Source organism: Diceros bicornis, chromosome 39, assembly GCF_020826845.1.
Source record: "Diceros bicornis minor isolate mBicDic1 chromosome 39, mDicBic1.mat.cur, whole genome shotgun sequence".
Taxonomy (NCBI): Eukaryota; Metazoa; Chordata; class Mammalia; order Perissodactyla; family Rhinocerotidae; genus Diceros; species Diceros bicornis.
Window position 1 is genome coordinate 17,337,187 of NC_080778.1, and position 17,292 is coordinate 17,354,478.

The 17,292-nt window shown below is 44.1% G+C and overlaps 1 protein-coding gene across 2 annotated transcripts in view; it reads right to left on the reverse strand.

Moving 5' to 3' along the window:
* The window catches only part of AKAP12 (A-kinase anchoring protein 12), a 95,037-nt gene continuing 77,745 nt past the window's right edge, over positions 1–17,292 (reverse strand). For both annotated transcript variants that reach the window (XM_058534143.1, XM_058534144.1), the window contains 2 exons: positions 1,772–6,734; positions 1–1,037 (listed from right to left, as the gene is read on the reverse strand). In XM_058534143.1, coding sequence (XP_058390126.1) covers positions 1,780–6,734 — 4,955 coding nt within the window. In that variant the 3' untranslated portion in view covers positions 1–1,037; positions 1,772–1,779. The remainder of the gene's footprint in view (positions 1,038–1,771; positions 6,735–17,292) is intronic.

Genomic DNA, 17,292 nt, shown 5'->3' on the forward strand with positions numbered 1-17,292 from the left:
TAAATGAAGCAAATATTTTATTTAAATCAATTGTCAAATCACAATTTATCCAAATGAACATAATGCAACATTGCTCTTAGAAGAGTGGACACAGACACAATCCAGCATCTTTCAAAATCCATTTGTGAAGAGTCTGACCTCCTTCGTGCTGGGTGTGAATGGGGCCCAGCACGTGACAGCAGAATCAAAAACTTCAACAGTCAGTTCTTTTCCTGATAACGAAAAACATTTCACTGCTTTGCCTCAGGATCACCTGTCCCCAAAATCCTAACAATTAGGGGGAAAGACTTAAAGTTAATGCATTACTGAAAAAAACCCTCCTTCCAACCTCCACTGGGCTAGAAAGAAAAATTTCACAGTAACAATGGAACATTCTGTATGTTTCAAAAAAAAAAAAAAGAATGCTCTTTATTTTCAGCACACTTGTGCATAACAGGAAAGTGACCAATTTCAGAGCAATACTAAACACGGATCTAATCCTTAGTGAATTTTAAAGTAGGAATTGTAGCTTCTGGTCAGGAATGCTGAAGCTCTGTTTTCACAGGTTATAAGTGAGGCTTAAAGCTTCCCCAGGCTTCACCATGGCTGTATGCCCTGTCATATAGTGTGTGATACAAAAGGAATGTACTATACTGCACACTTCCTGAAACATTATGAAAAAAATATACAATAGATACAGAAGGAGGATTACTTAAAACATACATATAAATACATAAAGAATGATGCTCCAGTTTGAGAAGCAGAACTAGGTGTTGTCAACTCCAGTTCCAGGTTAAGAACTTAGGACCTTAAATCAGAAACATTACATGGTATTGAGGGACAGTAACAGGGTCGTCTTGAAAAGAGGAAATGCTAAATGGCTCTCGCTCCTGATGAAGCCTCAGGATTGTCGGGGGTCCTCGAGACATGAGATCAGCTGATGTGCCTGCTCTTCGGGTCTCTAAGTTCTGGAATCTCGGTCTTGAGTGTTCTCAGCAGCATCCCTTTTCTTCTACTACTTGTCTTCACATTCTGGTCTTGCAAATACACCAGTTTAACTGTGGAAGGAAGTAAGAATCAAAGGAAATAAAATCTCCTTTTCCTCCCTGATTTATTTAACAGAATAGCTGGGAAAATGAGCTGCAGCAACTGCACACTCTGAACAGCATAGTTTAATTCCATAAGCAAGCAAGCTGGTGAGCGTCCAGAATACACCATGCTGCCACACGTCTACCACAAAACTGGGGCTGTGCTTCCTTCGCAACAACAGTCAGGCTCGTCACATGCCCCAGAAAATTTTTTAAATGCTTGTTACTACTGCTGGAAAAAATCCATTTTTTTCTAGAGAGCTATAAACTAAAATTTCAAGCAGTATGATATAAACCTCCTTTGGACTTCTGGTTATTAAAGAATTTCAATAAACTTGGTATGGTGCGGAGTGAGCAAGACATTGCTTATGTCTTTGAGCCAAACACACACACAAACACACGTGTGCACACATACACAACCATTTATTTTATTTGAAAGCAGTCACATTGGTGGTAAAATGAAGTCATTATTTCATGATACCAATAAGACTGAAATGTCATTTCAATGAGGAAAAAAAGGGGGGACTAACCTAGATCTCATAGTCTAGGTGGTTCACCTTAGAGGTTTTGAATAAGATCAAAACCCCACCGAGGTTTTGAATAAGATCATAATTATTTGAACTCCTGCTTCCCTTATAGCAAATTTGCCATCAATCAGCATAAAAGAGGGAAAAAGCTTTTAGAAGAAAAGGAAGCTTACTTACATAATATTTTAGGATTCTGTAAGTTCCGATTTTGCTGATTCTCTCTCTTGTTTCTGTGTCTCCTCCTGTGTGTGTGTTTCGATCTCTTTCTCTGACTCACTATGCATTTTCCCTTCCTGGCCATCTTCCTTCTCTTTTAGTTTTGGTCCATTTGCATCCGGGGACTCTCTGGTTAAGCCTCCCGAGGCCTCAGTATCTTCCAGGGCTAAGTTCTGGCTCTCAGGGTAATCAACAGCATCACCCTTTCCATCTTCCTGGGATTCAAGTGGTGACTTCTCTATTCTGTCTCCTAACTCGGCATGATCATCATCTTCTGGCACAGACTTTGTTCCAGTTGCTTCTCCCTTTTCCTTGGGTGGGAGAATTACCTCTTCAAGCTGCTGGTCGTTTACTATGTAGCTTTCTACCTCAACGGTCGTGGTCTCTTCTGAAGCTTCATCCCCATCTTTGGAAATATCTGCATGTGTGTGTTCCACAGTGGTTAGTGTGGACTCCTCTTTGGCTGCCATAGTTGGTGTTTCCTCCTGCACAGAGGCCTGAAGTTCCCTTTCTTCTTCCTCAATTTCCTGCCCAGCTTCCTGGTTGTCTGCTTTTATCAGCTGAGCCTGTGTCTGGATGTCAGGGGCTGTTTCTTCGGCACTGGCTAACTGGTCAACAACGGTCTGAATGACGTTTTGTACAAGCTTCCCGCTCTCAGTCTCAAGTTGCAAAATCTCCTTTTCAGCCTTTAGATCTGCCTCTCTTGTTTCCATCTCTGTGACGTCCTCACAGCCAACCCGCTCGTCGTCTCCATCTGACTTCCATTTCTGCAATGTGGCTTTATCTCCTTCCAGGTCAGCATGGATGCCTTTTTCAGGGGTAGTAGATACTACTACTGGTATGGATTCTGCCTGAGACTCAGTCCCCGTGGGCACTGCATCCTCCTGCAGCTTATCAGTCAAGTCTTCATCTTTTTCAGAGCATTTCTCTTCTGGTACTAAACGTGCGGCTGCAGATTCCAAAGTTTCAGCCGTTTCTAAAATCTTGACAGTTTCTCCCAGGACCTTCTCTTCCACTGTTGCCGCTGTTAATGGTGCCCCAGAGCTTTCAACTTGAATTTCTGTGCATGCTGCTTCCTCCTGAACCAGCAGAGATGAACGTTCTTCAAAAGTGATAACTTCCTTTTCCCCGTCTATGACGCTCACACTGACTGTCTGAACCAGTTGTTTACTGAGCTCCTCAGATATGGTAACAGCTGCTTTCTGCTCAAGTTCCTCTTCACTCATTTGGGTTGGCTCTGCTTGCATTTTCTCCCTTTCTACTTGAACTACCATCTCACTCTCCACTGGGGTTGGAAGAGACTGAGGATGACTCTGGGGTTCAACATCATTCTTTTGAAATTCAGCTTCTTTGGGAACATCATCATCAAGGGCGACGTCAGTTATCTTTTTCTCACCGGCTGTTATTTCTGTGTCTGCAGACACCTCAAGTCCTTCGACAAATGGGACGTCTTTGGCTTCCTCATCAGCACACTGGCCAGCCTCTTGAATCACCTCAGTCTCTGAAAGAATGGGTATGCTTTCTGCTGATACCTCTTCATCCGTATGTTCTAGAACCTCTTCCATTTTTGAATGTTCTGTATCTTCTTCCTGGGGTTGGAAAGTAGAAGGTACTGGAGATGTCTCTTTTGGTGCAGGAACTGCCTCACCTTCTGTGACCTGTGATTCTGTCCCACATGCCACCTCATCATCGTCATGGATGGCCATGATCTTGTCTTGCTGTGTTACATTTACAGCTTCGATATCTGCCACTAGGGTGCTTCCATTGGTCTCACTGTCTGTAAGGGTTTCGGCTGTGTCAGGAGCCACAGGCTGTTCTGGTATAATCTCTGATTTTACCTCAACCGAGGTTTCAGCTTGACAAGTGGTTGTAAGCTCACTGGACTCTACACTTTCTGTGACTTGAGGAACTCTTTCAAAGCTTTCTGGGATGGCCTGTACAATCACCTTCTCTTGTGTCAAAGTCTCAGTTTTAGTTTCTTGTACGTGTTCCTTCAACACTACATCCATCTCTTTCTTCAGATCTAGCGTGTGAGAACTCTCTTCTGCTTCTTCCACCTTCTCTGGTGTTTCTGACTCTTCTTTCTGCGTTGTCTGAATTGTGTCTTCTGGCCCTCTGGAGTCAGGCAGCTGAGATTCTTCTCTAACTTTTTCTGCGACCGCCTGTAGGACCTCTTGAGTTCGCCTCTCTTGGTCTTCTATGTCTGGCATGCCGCCTTCCACCTCCTGAACTGGAGTTGCTTCCTCTGTGGTGTCTGGAGAGTCAGTTAACTGGGAGACAGCTGAAACCATGTCGGTGGTCTCTTCGGCACCAGATGCTTCTGCTGTTTCTTCAGCACAAAATGCCTCCGTAGCTGTCACAGCTTCAGAAATTACTTCCACCTCACTAACAATCGCGTCATCACCGGCATCTTGGCTCTCTGGCAGGGTCTTGGGAACAATGGGAGTTTCCTCTGCAATGACTTCTCTTTCAAATACCTCCCCAGTTTGTGGTTTGGCTTCATCTTCGTCTTGTTCGAGAGGTTCAGTCACAGAAGCAGATATCCAAGAAGGCGACCTTTCTTCAATATCGGCGACGGCCCTTGCCCCATCGACGACAGCCACGGTCACCGCTTGAACCAGACTCTTACTGAGCTCCTCAGACACATAAACAGCTACCTTCGGCTCAGGCTTCTCCTCACTTTCCTGGGCTTCCTGAGCTTCGATTTTCTCCCTTTCTACTGCATCATACTCAGACAGAGGTACTACGGCTGGGACATCAGAATCATCTTCGGTGACTTCTGTCGGCCCTGTATCTTCAACAGTGGCTTGTTCTTGTTTCCCATCTGCCCTTTTCTTCCTTCGTCCAGGAATAAATTTCTTAATTGAAACCCAAGACTCTTCTCTCCCAGGTTCAATGTCTGCAGTGGAATGTTCTACACCAGACCCAGTTACAGCGTCTTCACTTTTCTCTTCCAGTTTTGCCTTCGGTTTTTTCCTTGAAGTGACTAATCTTTTAAATGACTCCCAGGTGGAAACGCCCTCCCCTTCAGAGGGGCTCCCAGGCTGCTCAGGTGAGGAACTTCCCGGCCCTTGATCGTGCTCTTGGGAACTCGCAGGGACAGTGTCTGGTCCTGTTTCTTCTGGTTTTTGGCTGTCTCCTCCTGTCGTTTTTGGTCCCCCTTCCTCATCAGAAGATGACGCTCTTCTTGCCCTTTTCTTGGATGATCCCACACAAATTAAAGCTTCCCAAGATACTGAGGTATCCACCTTGCGCTTTGGTTCTTCTGGCTTCTGCTCTTCTCCGTTTACTTTCACTTCTTCTTGAACCTCGGAGGCTGCGCTCTCTGTGGAAGACAAGGTAGCACTCTTCACCTTATCCAATTCATCTTCTTTGTCACTTTCAGAAAGCCTTCTCACACGTTTCTTGGGCGTCACCATCTTTTTGAAAGATGCCCAGGGAGTCACGCCTTCTCTCTTTTTCTCTCCATCAGAAGTGACTCCTTCCTCAACTTCCCCATCCTGGTGGACGTCCGCTACGCCCTTCTCGAGACACGTGATCTCCTCAGGCTCTTCAGGGGAAGAGGCAGAGCTCTCGCCCTTTTGTTCCTCTGCGCTATCTGGAGAATCTGCTGAAAGCTGATGTTCTCCTGACTCTTCATCTCCTCCTCCTCTTTTCCCTTTCTGTTTCTTTCCAGAAAGCTTTTTTAAGCCAGTGCTAGTAAAAAGTTTCTTTAGAGGACTTCCTTGCACCTTTATTCTCTCTTGCGATGATAGCATTTCCACCTCGCTTACAACGCCTTCAGGGTGTGGAGACAACGGTTTTTCATCAAGACTTAGCTCACTTGGCTTGGTCTGGTCCCCCCCGGGGGCACACACTTCTTCCGTCGTTAGCTCCTCAGCAGGTGCAGCTTCCTCAAGTTCAACGTTTGTTTCAACCAACTTTTCAGGTGGCAAAGACTCTACTATTTCTTCTGCCTCAGCTATCTGCTCCTCTGTTTTCTTCTCTACGGTGCTCACGTGGACTTCTGCAATAATCTCTACTTTTTCGTCAAATATTTCTGTTGCTAAAGGAGCAGGTTTCTCTACAGGAGGTTCCTGCACTTGATCGTCAGAGGGTAGCTCCACTTCTTCATACTCAGCTAACAATCTGGCCTCGCTGACACCCTGTGTGGCCTCCTGGGGGCGTGGTTGTTCAGAAGCAGCCAATTTCTCGGAAGTGTCTTCTGTCTTTTCATTTTCTCCTGTGTCTACTCTTTCTGGCTCTTGCTCCTTTTTCTTCTCGGGGGCTTCCAGCTCATCCTCCTTAGGCTTCCTGAAACTCGTCTTTTTTCGCCAGCCAGCCCAACCTTGGGTGAAGAACTTTTTGAAGGGCGATGCTGTTTCACTGGCCACTGGACTAGTTGGAGACTCTGGAGGCTTGGTGGGTTCTTTTTCTTGTTTTTCTTCTCCTTCATCTTTGCCTTCCTCTGCTGCTGGACCCGACTCAGCTGGAAGAGGAATTTCCGTGTCGCTCTGCTCGTGTTTAAGAGTCTCTTCAGGTTTCTCTGTAGAGTGTTTCAGTTCACTTTCTTTGGGTGTTGCTTCTGCGGTCTCCCGGCCGGGCTCCTGGTGGTCCCCAGCCCCATCTGACCCTCCTGCTCCTTCGCCTTCATCTTTTTTGACAGTGAGTAGTTGGACACTGTCAGACTTCTCGGCCTTATCCTTCTTCACAGTGAACTTAAAGCCAACAAACTTAAACACCTTCTTAAATCCAACATCATTAGTCTGGGACTCAGCAGGTTGTGTTAGCTCTTCTAGATTGCTTTCTGAAGAAGGAACCTGTTCGATTATTTCAGGCATTTCCTCCTGCCCAGCCTTTGTGATGTCCTGAAAAACCGCGGAGTTAGCAGCCATCTCTTTTTCTGAGTCTCTTTCACTCACATCTTCAGACTCCCTCTGTCCAACTATTAGCAGAAAACAGAGAGGGGAAGGGGACAAGGGAGAAAACGATTACAATTCGAGAAAACTAAATATTTTAAAAACATGACCAGTTAGTACTTTCTTTAATGTCAGGCAATTCCAGGATAGGATAAGGGTCTTACCAGTATCAGTAAACCTCAATAGATTAGACAGCATCTACTTCTTTCAAATGACCTTGAAAAATTCAAGTTCAAAGGTACTACTTTGCTCTTTCTGTTTCCTATAAAGGGAAAGTTAACAAACTCAACTATCAAAAAATTATAGAAGTAGCCACAGCATCACTCAGAGTGGGTCGACCAGATGTATGCTCTGTTGCAATGCAAAATGGAATCACACATCACACCTATGATTAGAATCCATCACGTTGTAGACACAACTTCCACTTGATAGGAAATACAGGGTTAGAGTAATAAGACAAATAACAACACAAATAAGTTTCTAGACAAATCTAAAGGAGGGGCATTCTATGTGATAACTAGCCTGGTCTCTTCAACTAATCCCCAAAAAGGACCAGAGCTCCTTGGGGAAATTCCAGGCTGGGACAGGGAAAGGAGCATTTTATTGTGACAGAAAGGAGGTGCTAAAAGCTGAGGGGGGCATATCAAAAGGACAGGGGAGCCATCCTTAAGGGGCTCCCACTGGCCAAACTTTGAAGCATAAAAAAGAATAGTAACAGTGATGGGTTACAATACATTGAATAAAAAAAAGAATCCATGAATCATGAGTGATATTAAAAAAGTAAATGAGGAGCAGGGAGTATTTCTTTATGAAAAAATGCCAAACAACAAATTATAGCTAGGATTTCCACCTTGATCCTTAGAGTCATCCTCTTTCGAATACGAGATTTAGGAAATCACTATTTACAATCGAATACAAGATTTAGGAAATCACCATTTACAAACATCATTGCAGTAATTCATTCAGTTAAGGATCAAGAAATGCTAAAACCGTTGGGTAAGAGGTCGCCAGGAAACCTACAGTTTCAGAGTATCCACACACAGATTATTACATTCTAAAGGGAAAACGTTCCTTTACAATGGTGAAATCTGGCAGGTACTGCCTTAACCAAGGGATCAAACGGATCGTCCCCAATAATGAGACAAAACTGTCATCATGCTTCCTGACATGAGGCACTTTAAATCACCAACGCAGCATTCCTGACAAAAATGTTCACCCAATCTCATCCTGAGGAAACCACCAGACAGATCCACACTGAAAGACATTCTGTAAAACACCTGGCCTGGCCTGAAATGTACTGTCACAAAGGATAAAAATCAAACAAAAATACAAATAGATTGTCTGTGAGTAACTTTCAAATAGATTAAGGAGAGAGAGCGAGGGGGATGGGGGAGGGGAGAGAGACAGAATGTGGTAACATATCAACAACTGGTGGATGAGGTCAAGTGTATATCGGTCTTCATTATTTTTTTCTGTAGGTTTGAAATTTTCAAAATCATTGGGAATTAAAAAGGCAAGTCAATGTGATTTAATAAAAGGAGGGGTACTATGCCAAATCAAGAATTTAAGGAATGTAACAACCAGAGATGGCAGGCATGGGTGTGGATTGGATATTTGTCAGGGCAAACCAGTTAAAGGACATTTTTGGGTCTTCTTGGGAAAATGGAAATATAATTTGGGATTAGATGAGATGAATTTTAACTGAAATGAAAGAGCAGAAATTTTTTTGTGTGTATGAGGAAGATTAGCCCTGAGCTAACACCTGTTGCCAATCCTCCTCTTTTTTGTTGAGGAAGATCGGCCCTGGGCTAACATCCGTGCCCATCTTCCGCTACTTTATATGTGGGGTGCCTGCCACAGCATGGCTTGATGAGTGGTGGATAGGTCTGTGCCCAGGATCTGAACCTGCAAACCCTGGGCCGCCAGTAGCAGAGCACACGAACTTAACCACTAGGCCACCAGGCCAGCCCCTAAGAGTAGAAATTTTGACTGAAGAAAAGTAGGTTACCAAACAGTATGTACAGTATGACCTCATTTTGGTTTAAACAACCTCTCTCTCTCTCACAGACACACAAGCTCACACACACACATGCCCATCACATATGATCTCTGGGGGGTGGGGATGTGATATATTTTAGTTTTGCTTGCCTCAATTTTCTAATTTTCTATACAGGACATGTACTGCTTTCTTAAATAAACAAAGAGATCAATTAAAATTGACACCAAAAAAAAGGTCTCAATAAATATATTGTAACAGCACACAATGTCACAACATAAAATGAAGCTTAATAATTATAACTAGTCTCTATACCAATACTTAGAACACAGCAATTAATATTTGAAATACAGGGCTGGCCCCGTGGCTTAGCGGTTAAGTGTGCGTGCTCCGCTGCTGGCGGCCCGGGTTCGGATCCCGGGCGCCCACTGACGCATCGCTTCCCTGGCCATGCTGAGTCCGCGTCCCACATACAGCAACTAGAAGGATGTGCAAATATGACATACAACTATCTACTGGGGCTTTGGGGAAAAATAAATAAATAAATAAAAATTATTAAAAAAAAATATTTGAAATACAGAAATATTTGGCAATACAGAAACCACATGCTTCCCCAAATCCATAAACTCCTTCAGTTTATATAATCCTCTGTCCTCATAAAAATAATTTTATTCTTTACATGAAATATTAGAAATCTATGTCTACACATTTCCATTGTACTATTTACTGGGTTTTATTTTAAAACTGAAGCCTAGGGCCGGCCCCGTGGCTTAGGGGTTAAGCGCGCATGCTCCGCTGCTGGCGGCCCGGGTTCGGATCCCGGGCGCGCACTGACGCACTGCTTCTCCGGCCATGCTGAGGCTGGGTCCCACAGACAGCAACTAGAAGGATGTGCAGCTATGACATACAACTATCTACTGGGGCTTTGGGGGAAAAAATAAATAAATAAAATTATTAAAAAAAAAAAACTTTAAAAACTGAAGCCTAGAAAGTTAACTGAAAAACTGTCCAAGGTGCTACCAAGTTAAGACTAGAGCCCATGGGCACAGCCCTGTTTCAATGTGCCTTAGATTATGCTATAAACTAATCGAACGTCCTTTTTTCCCTTTTGAAATATAACCAGATGTTTGGATATTCATAGATAAAAACTGTAGATTATCTCAGCCTGTTATTCGACAGAGAGTAAGGAAGGGAAACTGAGGAAGCCTTCTAAAACTACCCACGTGTGGCAGTGGTGGGTGGGCCTTTGCCTTGGTGACAGTGCCATAGCTGTCTCTCTAAGAGTTCTGGGCATCAGGGGCCGGCCTGGTGGCGCAAGTGGTTAAGTGTACGTGCTCTGCTGCGTTGGCCCAGGGTTCGCCAGTTCGGATCCTGGGCGCACACCGACCCACCGCTTGTCAAGCCATGCTGTGGCGGCGTCCCATATAAAATAGAGGAAGATGGGCACGGATGTTAGCCCAGGGCCAGTCTTCCTCAGGAAAAAGAGGAGGATTGGCAGACGTTAGCTCAGGGCCGATCTTCCTCACAAAAAAAAAAAAGAGTTCTGGGCATCAGCCAATCCTTTTATTCTAACTGACATCAGCAGCATCTAAGGTAGCATTAAAAAAATAAAAATTCGAAAATACCGAGAACTGAACATTTCAGATAGAGAAGGAGGTTGGAACAAAAGCCAAGAATCTCATTATAGTGATCTGAAGTACTCTTCCTAAACGATTCTCCTTTTTTTAAAAAGGAATCACTAAGGAACACACATTCGTGACTAACTTTAGACTTCACAAACAATAAAGAAAAAATTATCATCCACATTAAACACTAAAGCAAATATTCCAAGAGACAGAAAAATCCAGACATATATGATTCGATTGTCCAGACTATCCCACCCCCTGACACTGCTTTTAAGTCAGTCTTCTGGGGAACACTGTCTTCCCGTTATTTTTTTTAAAACCATGTATAATCTTCTGAAATGAGAAAACAATGCTGTAAGTTTCTCTTTGTTCCTATTATAAACCTGCTTATAGTTAAATCTCAAGACTTGAAGTGCATTTCCATGAACTACTTCTTACAAATCTTCCAAATTATTAAAGCATACTCACAAGAGAACTTTTGTAATGCAACATAAGAGATGGGACGTTCTTTTTTTTAAAGGTGGATGATATCATCGGAAACACACTACTGAAAAAAAGTCAAACCCCAATAATAAACAGGATTCTAATACAATTTTACTAGTAATGAACACAAACATAAATTAAATTTCCTGCCAGCACATATGAGGTAAAAAACACTCATTAAGTAACCTCTAGAATTCACTGGAAAATGCAGAGGCATTTTGCTAACATAGTGGAAGAAAATAGGCATTATAAACACCATTTTCGCCCTGATTTTCCCTCCATGCTCCTAAAGCTGTGTTTCAATTTGTAACACTTTTTTTTTTTTTTTTTTTTTAATTCTGGTAGGATTGGAATGTTGACAGTCAAAACTAGGAAGACAACGATGAACAGCTGCCAACTGGCAGAACCAAACAGCTACTGATAGTTCTGGACTACCTTAGCAATATTCAGATTTTCTCTTTAGATTGAGTGGTATATAGGCTGAACACACACAAAAGAAAAGTATTGAAGATGACAGGAAATTTTTAAATCCTAACTGGTTAACTGGTCTGTAGTCCCTGTTGACCTAAGTAATCCTGGGAGCTACTGTTGTACAACAACCTTCCAGACAGGGCCCCTGCTGGCCCAGATGGTGCCTTTGTGCTCTGTGAACAGGCTGGACAACCCAGCTCAGCCCTGATTGCAGCTTCCACTTGCCTTCTGCAGCAGTTCGACCTGAACACACCTTACAGAGAGAGCCCCTGCTTCCTAAAATACCGCTTTGGTCACATCACAAGCCGTCAAACATCCCTAACAGCTCCAGGACCCAGAGGATACTCTTTTCTCAACTACCGAGCCTGGCAAACAAGGCTGTTAAATTAGGTTCCAACAGAAAATCGAACTTGATGGCACACGTGCACGTTATCGGTATACATCCTGCCCCAAACCACGTGCCATCACGAGGCGACTCACCCGCACTGAAACCCAGGTCTACGTTCCCTATTACTCGGCTACACATGCCCCGTGTTGCAGCCCCCGCAGCCAGGCCTGGCCCATCCTGCCCCGCAGCCCACATTTTGCTCGCCTCCGGACTCCCTAGTGAAAAAGCAAGTTCTGGCCTTTGCTAAATCCTCGTGATTTTTTTGAGGCCTGTATCACGTTCTACCTCTCCTCCGGCCCCAAGCCCTTCGCGGGTGACTCCAGCCCGCACAATCTCTATTCCAACCTGACACCCCTTCCAAGTCAGAGTCTTCTTCGGGGCTGTGTGCTTTTCTGGCAGGAAGCACCGCGCGCCCTGGGGCATCCCTTGCACTGCGGTTCTGTCCTCAGATCTCCGGGTTGGATGAGGCTCCGAGAGTGGAGGGTTTGGGCCAGCCCTGTCCAGGGCCGGACGAGGCCCAGGGGCAGCAGGGGCTCCGAGTCCGAGCCGGGAGGGTCTCTCTGCAGCCCTGGGCGATGGCTGCACCGGGCGCCGCCTCGTCGCTTCCCAACACCTCCCTGCGCGCTTCCAAGGAGGGAAACCCACACCCCCATCTCCCGCCACGTCCCCCGCCGCTGGGGGGCGCACTACTCACAGCAGAGTTTACTCCACCAGGGCATGGTCGCGCCCTGCAGAGACCCGGGAGGCCCAGCCTTCTGCCGGCTGCCCCATCGCGGAACGGAGACTGGCGGCTGAGAGCAGGCCCAGCTGCTGACGAGGGCGCCCCCTGCGGGCCACCGCGCACGTCACAGAGGGCGCAGCCTCCTCGCCCGCCCGGCGCCCCCAGCCCCAGCCCAGGAGGCCCTGTGCATCACCCCATGGGGTCTCTCACCAAATCCAAGCACACTCCAGGCCGAAAACCAGTCCTAAATGGCTAAACGACTGCCAAAATGCTGCTCAACCTCACTGCTGTTGGGCTCCTCAACTGCCTCCCTCTTACTGGCCCAAAACTAAGTGGTACTTTCCAAAACCCACGGCAATGGCCCAAGCCATGGCAGGACCCTCGGTTGCAAGGGCTTTAACTTCTGGGGCTCTCGCACACGTTCACATGACAGAGTGATCATTTAGAGTCAGAGAGCCTCAGAGCTTGAAGGTAGAGCTCACCTGGTCCCTCCAAACTGTTCACAGGGAAATAAACTGACTTCAAAAATGGTTCTATGCGGGAAACACAAAATGGTACAGTCACTTTGGAAGACAGTTTGGCAGTTTCTTACAAAACCAAACATAGTCAACATTGGATCCAGAAATCATGCTCCTTGGTACTTACCCAAATGAGCTGAAAACAGGTCCACGCAAAAACCTGCACACGGATGTTTACAGCAGTTTGATTCAGCATTGCAAAAACTTGGAAGTAACCAATATGTTTTTCATTAGGTGAATGGATAAAGTATGGTATATCCAAACAATGGAATATTATTCAGCGCTAAAAAGAAATGAGCTATTGAGTCATGAAAGACATGGAGGAACCTTAAATGCATATTACTAAATGAAAGAAGCCCATCTGAAAAGCCTACATACTGTATGTTTCCAACTAAATGACATTCTGGAAAAGACAAAACTATGGAGACAATAAGATCTGTGTTGCCAGGGGCAGCAGGGGAGGAAGGGATGAATACATAGAGCACACAAAATTTTTAGGGCAGTGAAATTACTCTGTGTGATACTATAATGGGAGAAGGATATCATTATACATTTGTTCAAACCCATGGAATGTACAAGACCAAGAGTGACCCCTAATGTAAACTATGGACTTTGGGTGATAATGACGTGTCAATGTAGGCTCATCAATTGTAACAAATGTACGCCTCTGGTGGGGGATGTTGATCGTGGGAGAGGCTATGCACATGTGGAGGCAGGGAGCACATAGGAACTTTCTATATTTTCCACTCATTTTTGCTGTGAACCTAAAACTGCTCTAAAAAATAAGTATTTGTTTAAAATGGTCATGTGACTTGGCCAGTGTCATACAGTAGGTGTGTGGCATCTCTGGTGGGCCAACGACTGGCAGGGGAGCACTTAGAGTCGATGCATTAAATAGGAGCAAACATAAAGTTTTCTTTTTAAAAGAAAAATTAATTCTACATACTTTGAAAACATTAAAATTCTTATTTTCGGTAAATCATTATAACTTTTTATAATTTGTAACTGCCACTTACGACAAGAAAAAAGTATTTACACATGTCAACTCCCACACTTAGATGGAAAAATTGCTATATGTCTGGTGTGAAGAGCAATTTAAATTCTATTTCAGTGTAAAAAGCAGTTTCTTGATGGTCACAGTCATGCTTTAAAAACAAGAAAGAACACAAACATCCTACCCGCCCACGCACAGATAGTGATTCCAATGATGACCTGCCCTTCCTTTTGTAACCATCAAGGTAAAGACTGGATAAAGCCAAGAATCAATGGGCTCTTAATTGGGAGGGGTGGGCAGGATATTTACATGCTTAATAGTCCAAACAGTGAGGAAAGTCTACCTAGACAGTGGAGAAATCTGGCAACAGCTTAACAGCAACCTACGAGGGACAGATGGACATCGTGTGCAATACCCTGAGAAGGACACAGTATCATCTGTGGGCTAAGAATGCACAACCCAAACTGAATTAGGAGAAAACAGACACAAAATAAGGAACTCAGTGGAACTGGGGAGAGGAGAACTATATGCTTAGAACATGTCAATGTCTTTAAAGAAATGTTCCAGACAGAAAGCAGGTGAAGAATATGGCATGTAATACCTGCTGCAAGGTTGGATCTTGTAATGCTAGCAGGAAATGCTAAAGGACATTATTAGATTAACTGAGAGAATTGGAATAAGGATGGTGGATTATATATAAAAGTACTATAATAATGTAAATATGACATGGATATCGCTACTAAGGGTATGAAAGGGAATATTTCTATTCTTAGGAGATACACACCGCAGTATTTAGGAGTAAAGGACCATGCTGTATATAACTTACCCTCAAATGGTTCAGAAACTTTTATATCTCATGGCCACATAAGACCTTTCAGGAACCTGTATGCTGGTTTTTATTTTTCTTTTGTTTTCCAACATAGAAAGAGCATGAGAGTAAAGAATGAAGCAAATGAGGTAAAATGCTAACAACAGGTCACTGGGTAAATGGTATATAGATGGATGTTCTCTGTACTGCTTTTATTTTTGCAACTTTCTGTACGCTTGAAGTGATTTTTAAAAAATCACTCAGAAGAATAAAGAAGTGCAGATAACTAATAAAAATGTAGAAAACAACAAAAATGGAAGAGAGTGAAGATTCACCCTCCCTGGTGTTAGAGGAAGACACTGGGTCTTTGCCTCACGTTACATACCATATATAAATTTTATCAATGTATTAAATAATAGAGAAACTACTCTCCCCCTTTGCCCCAAAAAAAACTTCAGATAAAGGGGAAGAAGACTGAAGAGAAGTTTTGGAGACAGAAGAGTACTCAGATTTCAGCTGCACCACTTACTAGCGTTGGGCCCTCGGGCAAATTTCCTGAAGCTTCTGCTCCTGGTGACCCCACCTGTAACACAGGTCACCTCCAGTACCTCCTGCAAAGGTCAGTTATGAGGATGAAGTCTATAATAATAATAAAACAGGGCCGGCCCGTGGCTTAGTGGTTAAGTGCGGGCGCTCCGCTGCTGACGGCCCGGGTTCGGATCCCAGGCGCGCACCAACGCACCGCTTCTCCGGCCATGCTGAGGCCGCGCCCCACATACAGCAACTGGAAGGATGTGCAGCTATGACATACAACTATCTACTGGGGCTTTGGGGGAAAAATAAATTAATTAATTAAATTAAAAAAATAATAATAATAAAACAAAAACTCTAATGGTTCCTTTGTTTGCGTCATTGTTTTCTTCAGAACAGAACTACTTATTTTTAAGTACCTTTTACCAATTCCAAAAGTAATCGATATAAATTGTAGACGAAAATACAGAGAATGGGAATGACATCCATAAAGACAACGTCCAGAGATAATCACTATTAACATCTGTGAGTGTTTTCTTCTGGATATATTATTCAATAGTCTTCAAAACTACGACATACATTTATTTTCGCGTCCCCTAATGTTAAGACAATTTACGTTGGTCCAATTTTTCACTATTGCACTGTGTCACAAACATTCACGTGTATAAAATCATTGTCCAAACCCCTGAACGAGTTTTTGAACAGAAGGGGGCAGTATTGAACAGCTTTCAGACCTTCCAAGCCTTCCCAAGCCTCCTTGAGCCTGTCCTAGACCTGCAGGACCACAAGACGCTGCAGAAATCCACCAATACATCAAGTTTAGGTGCCCTTTCAAATTCTGTAAAGTCAAATTGCCACCTACTTTTACCTCTTTGACTTCTAACATAAACATCTCATGGGGAAAAACCAGGGCACAGACATCTTGAGTTAGCTCCCTCTCCTCTCTCTTTATTTGCACCATGTAGATTCTGTACCCCATTTTGGACCAAGAGCAGCCCTTCTTTCTATGAACTCCCTTCCTCACTTTTCTTGCTCTCCCAGTCCAACTGTACACAGTTCATCGAAATCACCCCACATTTCCCAGGGTCTGACTGAAGGTGGAAATCCCCAGAAAAGACCATCATCATTCCCATCCATGTTCTAGTTTGTGGTTAGCAGAAACCTTTTTAAAGGTATTTGCATGTGCTGTCTGCATGCTGGTTCTGAATGAGTTAAAGATCATAGCTTGGTGAGCAAAAGGAGGCTGTTAAACGCATACAAGAACAGCTCAAAAGATGTGGGGTGGCAGGGAGGAGAGGACCAAGCCAGCAGGTTTGGCTGATGGGAGTGAACAGAGGAGGTGAGTGACAGGAGGCTGATGAATTTAATATCTTCTGGGAAAGACAGTCCAAAGTTCTCCTGTTCAGACTTTGCACAGTAGAATCCATTCACAACTATACTTACAAACATTTCATTAGTAAATTTGCTTTTAAGTAACTTCAAAATCTCCTCTGCTAAAATTTGACACATCAGCTCCCTATAGAATTATTGTCTGCCTTAGATTTGTCCAATTGGATAGGAAGAGTTTCATCAGCGAAGCATCACTGACTTGGGGATGCACATTCTTGGCACCCAAAAAGTCCTGCCACAGAAACAGCTGGGTTTGGAGTGGGCCTCTCTGACACAATGTATAATTATCAATCATGTGGGGCTTTGAATTATCCAGCGATTCTGAAGAGCACTGCTATGAATCCAGCAAGTCTCTCAAATGCCCATCAAGTCCAAACACAATGCTCACTTATTCACCGATGCCGCAGTTTGGCTAAAAACTCCACATTCTCACCAGGCATCAAAACCGGCCAAAAAAAATTAGAAAGGGAGTCGGTTGGTGTGTCATCTGGAGAAGCCTCTAGGAGGCAGCACTGGCAGATACCTCCCACTTCATACTGTCCTGCTAGTCACTGGTCCTCTCCCCAACCCACAGATTCTTAAAAGGGGGGAGAAGACTACAGTCTTTGCCAAGGTCCCTACACTCCTTGGTACCACCCAACACAGTCTTGCCTGGTATAT